This window comes from Plectropomus leopardus, unplaced genomic scaffold (genome assembly GCF_008729295.1).
Source record: "Plectropomus leopardus isolate mb unplaced genomic scaffold, YSFRI_Pleo_2.0 unplaced_scaffold22057, whole genome shotgun sequence".
NCBI classification, from domain to species: domain Eukaryota; kingdom Metazoa; phylum Chordata; class Actinopteri; order Perciformes; family Serranidae; genus Plectropomus; species Plectropomus leopardus.
The window spans coordinates 1-4,334 of record NW_024623890.1 but is presented as its reverse complement, the minus strand read 5'-3'; the positions used below and the strand labels follow the sequence as shown (position 1 = coordinate 4,334).

Genomic DNA, 4,334 nt, shown 5'->3' with positions numbered 1-4,334 from the left:
GTTTGGACAGTAGTCTTTAAAACTCACCTGTCCTCAATGAAGTTCAAAATCACAACCTCAAACACTCTTAGAAGTGTCCTGAGAGGGATTCAAACCAGTGATCTTGAGGACTGAGCATGTGCTCTACCAACTGAGCTAAACCTTCAGATGTAGTCTGTGTGTTTTAAGTTGCAATTCACACTCCTCTCTGGGAAGTGGCCTGTTAAACCTGTCATGGATAAGGTTCAAAGTAAACATTCCAAATACCTTTTTTTATTTTAGTTTTAATTAATTCATTTTTGTGTTTTTCTTATTAAAAAACAATGGCATTATGTAAAGAAACTGGTGTTAAAAGGGTTAAATTTCTGAAAATTAATGTATATTTGATAGTGTTGAATAGGTCTGAAGTTGTTTAAAAGATTTAACAAAAAACCCTGGAAAAGCATATTACTGTACAGTATTTTTAACGCACTTCTCAGTAGGGTCCTGTTTGGGGACCTAGGGGTCTGAAAGTGAGTTTTTCTAATTATCTGACCCTGCACAAAAAATAAAAATGCATAGAAATCAATGTTGTTGAATTTCAGTATGCAATTATCCCCTCCAAAATAATCTTCTCCCCCCGATTCCCCTCCTGCTTTACAGATCTGTGAAGAGGATTGCAACAGCTCTTTCAGAGACAGAAGACCAGGAAGGCTCCGGGACCTGACGGTGTCACCCCCCTTCTGCCTGACAGCCTGCGCTTACCAGTTGACCCCCATCGTCACTCAGATCTTCAACCGATCCCTGGAGTTGTGTGAAGTACCTTTCTGCTTCAAATGCTCCAACATTATCCCAGTCCCCAAGAAACCCTTGATCACAAGATTAAATGACGACAGGCCAGTCGCCCTGACGTCTGTGGTGATGAAATCCTTTCAAGACTTGTGTTGAGCCACCTGAAGGACATCACAGGCCCCCTGCTGGACACCCTACAGTTTGTCTACCGGGCAAACAGGTCGCTGGACGATGCAGTTAGCATGGGACAGCACTACATCCTGCAACACCTCGACTCCCCAGGGATGTACGCAAGGATCCTGTTTGTGGACTTCAGCTCTGCATTCAACTAGGGGTGTGCAATATGACGATATTAGATGGTGAAGAATGTGTCCATCTATCTGGAAAAAGGCCCAGCAGAGGCTGTACTTCCTGGACAACTCAGGATTTTCCACCTGCTCCAGGAGCTGCTGAGCCTGTTCTACACCACCATCATCCAGGCTGTTCTCTAAACATCCATCACTGTCTGGTTTGGATCTGCCACCTAACAGGACCAGAACAGACTGCAAAGGACAATCAGGTCTGCAGAGTGGATTATCGGGACCAACCTTCCCTCCATCCAGGACTTATACCGGTCTGGGGTCAGGTAACATCGCAGCAGACCCCACACACCCCACACACAAACTGTTCAAACTCCTCCCGTCTGGTAGGCGTTACAGGTCACTGCACGCCAAAACAACCTGACACGGAAACAGTTTCTTCCCCGAGGCTGTCACTCTGATGAACTTATACAGCCACAGAGTGTCAGTATAATCAAGAATGCACAGGTTTAAAAAGATAAATCATTTATTTATTAAAATGCCTTGACTTATTGCAATTCACGATGAGTAATTTACGTCTTTTGTTGCTAAAACGCTTAAATTGTTGTGACATATGGCAAATTAGTTCATTTTTGTGTATGGATTTCCTCAGTTTTTAGATATACATTGTAAAATACCTTGAAAAAGATAGTGAGAGGTCTCATGATAGAAACAGAACAGGAAAACTTGCAATTCTGCACTATTTGCGTAGGTTTATTTAAAAAAAAAATTTTAAGTACCCGATTTACTAATGAATTTAGTGATGGTGAGCCCAGCCCAGAAAGACTGGATAGTTGTGAACACAGTGTGGCCAGCCATAGGACCGGTTTGCAGAGGATGTCAGATTTGCTTTATTATTCACTCTGATTCCAGATAAGATCACACACATAACACTACTTGGGTAGTAGCATCTATGAACACTGAACACACTTCAGGACACAAACACTGAACGACTGAAGCGCTTGGAAATCCCAGCTTTAAAGGACTATCTGAGTTGGAGAGCCCAACTCCCCAGAGACTCATTCTTTTGTTTATCTTTTATTTTAATGAGCTCTATTTTGTTATATTTCATACAAAGAGATCAGTATTGTGAATGTTCAACTGTTGCTGTGAAGCAATAAATTGGTCAACTATTCAACACAATGCCAACTCCCTTTGTGAGTCATTTATGGTATTATTCCTCACAAACCTAGTTAGATGTTAGTGTTTCTTTTGCCCCTCTAGTTTATGCATAGAGGTTTTACACTTCCATTAATTCATACCTTGATTATATTATTTTATTTCCTTTAACCATTTTATTATGTTTTACTTGTCAGTGTAAATTGTTATTGCTGTTTTCCTAATTTTTAGCATTTTGCAACAGTGTTAAGAAATTCCTTTTCACGTGAGACATCATGTTTAATTTCAGACTTTTTAATTGGTCTTTCAATTCCAGGCTTGTTTGCATTGTTAAGCATTGTCAAGCACAACTTATTGTTTGGTTGCACTGCTTTCTTTCAAAAAAATTTTTTTTAAAGAATTCTTGCAGTACTTTTAGAAAATTGGAATCCGCCCGATGACAGCTGGGATTGGCTCCAGCCCCCCCGCGACCCTTACGAGGACATGCGGTTACAGAAAATGACCGGAATGTAATGTGAAAAATATCTGGTAACAAAATGAAGTTACTTAAAAAGGTGCAGTTTCGCACTGCCACTTTGGACATTATTGAACTCAATCATGTTTATATGTCACTAAGTTCAAATGTACAGTTTACTTTCCAGCTGCTTACCTTTGGCCCTGCGGATCAACGGCAGAACTGCTTTGGTGACCCTGATGGTGCCCCACAGATTGACCTCTGACACCTGCTTGTAGGTGTCAATGGAGGTGAACTCTACTTCTCCAAACGTTGACACACCAGCATTGTTCACCACAGCCCACAGACCTGGATCATGTGATCAGATTGTTGGGGATATTTAAAGAGGTATTTAAATGAACACACACATTATTCTTTCTTTTATATACTTGTATGTGAGTGAATACATGTGAGTCATTTACCTCTCTCTGAATCCTCCAGGTTGTCTTTGATGTATTCTACAGCCTGGTTCACCTGCTCTTCACTACACACATCCAGCTGGACTACCTTCATGCGATCTGAATGAAATTCTTCCAGCTCCTTTGCACCCTCTCCACCATTATCCTGTAAGGGTGACACACCTGCTCAGTTACACCAACCGCTGACATTAACATGGACTGCACTAATTGAATGCTTTTGAAAATACTATTATTTAATGTACTTTTCAACAAGTGGTAAATATATTTTGCTTGCTTTTGTACAGTGCCATTACAGGCTGTGAAGCTGCATTGGTACCTCTTTAAAACTGTTTCAGTCGATGAGTAGTTACTGCATGTTTCATCCATACCTTAAAGAGACATCCAGCAAAGACCGTGAAGCCAAGCTTGTGTAGATGTTTGGCAAGTGCATGACCAAATCCACTATCACAGCCTGTCACAAACACAGCTTTCCCTTTCACCTGCAGAGGGAGGCACAAGATATTAAGACTTTTACAAAATTTAACGAGGTATCAATGCAAATTTCACTTTGATAGGTTTTTTGAGAACCTTTGATAGGTTCTCAAAAAACCCATCAAAGATTAACAAAATGTTAATCAAACAAACAAACAATGTGAATCTCACATGCAATGATATCGGATGGAATGTCTAAGTTATAAAACGAGGAATTGTAAAAGAAATTGAAACAATTGTCACGTGAAACGTGAAAACTTTAACACAGCATTCAATTTTCAAATATATTTCAAGTCATGACTTTCATTTTAAAAAAAGGAAATTACTTGCATTAAATATTGTGTTGTGATTTTAATTGGCTACATTTGAGTTTTTAATGGATAAGACTATGAAACTTAATATATAGGTATACATATGTATACATATATATATGGACAAAAGTATTAGGCCACACCTCTTCATCATTAAATTCAGGTGTTTTCATCAATTCAGTCCCATTGCCACAGGTGTATAAAATCTGGATGAATGGGTACAGTTCCCATAGAGACACTCCAAAATCGTGTAGAAAGCCTTCCCAGAAGGGTGCAAACTGTTACAGCTGTGAAGGGGGGACCAACTCAATATGTCATGAAAGCTCCTCTAAGTTTAATGTGAAAGTGTCCCATACTTTTGTCCATGAAGAGTGTGTGTCTCTATGTATGTGTGTGTGTGTGTGTATATATATATATGCATATATGTGAGTGT

At 39.7% G+C, this 4,334-nt stretch overlaps 1 protein-coding gene across 1 annotated transcript; it reads right to left on the bottom strand.

Moving 5' to 3' along the window:
• Positions 1 to 944: 944 nt before the first annotated feature.
• LOC121965872 (D-beta-hydroxybutyrate dehydrogenase, mitochondrial-like) lies at positions 945 to 3,598 on the bottom strand (the record flags this gene model as incomplete). Its single annotated transcript, XM_042515988.1, has 4 exons — positions 945 to 1,273; positions 2,857 to 3,009; positions 3,123 to 3,264; positions 3,488 to 3,598. Coding segments are annotated over 4 exons (735 nt in total), but the record flags the coding sequence as incomplete, so codon positions are not given.
• Between the last annotated feature and the right edge of the window lie 736 nt (positions 3,599 to 4,334).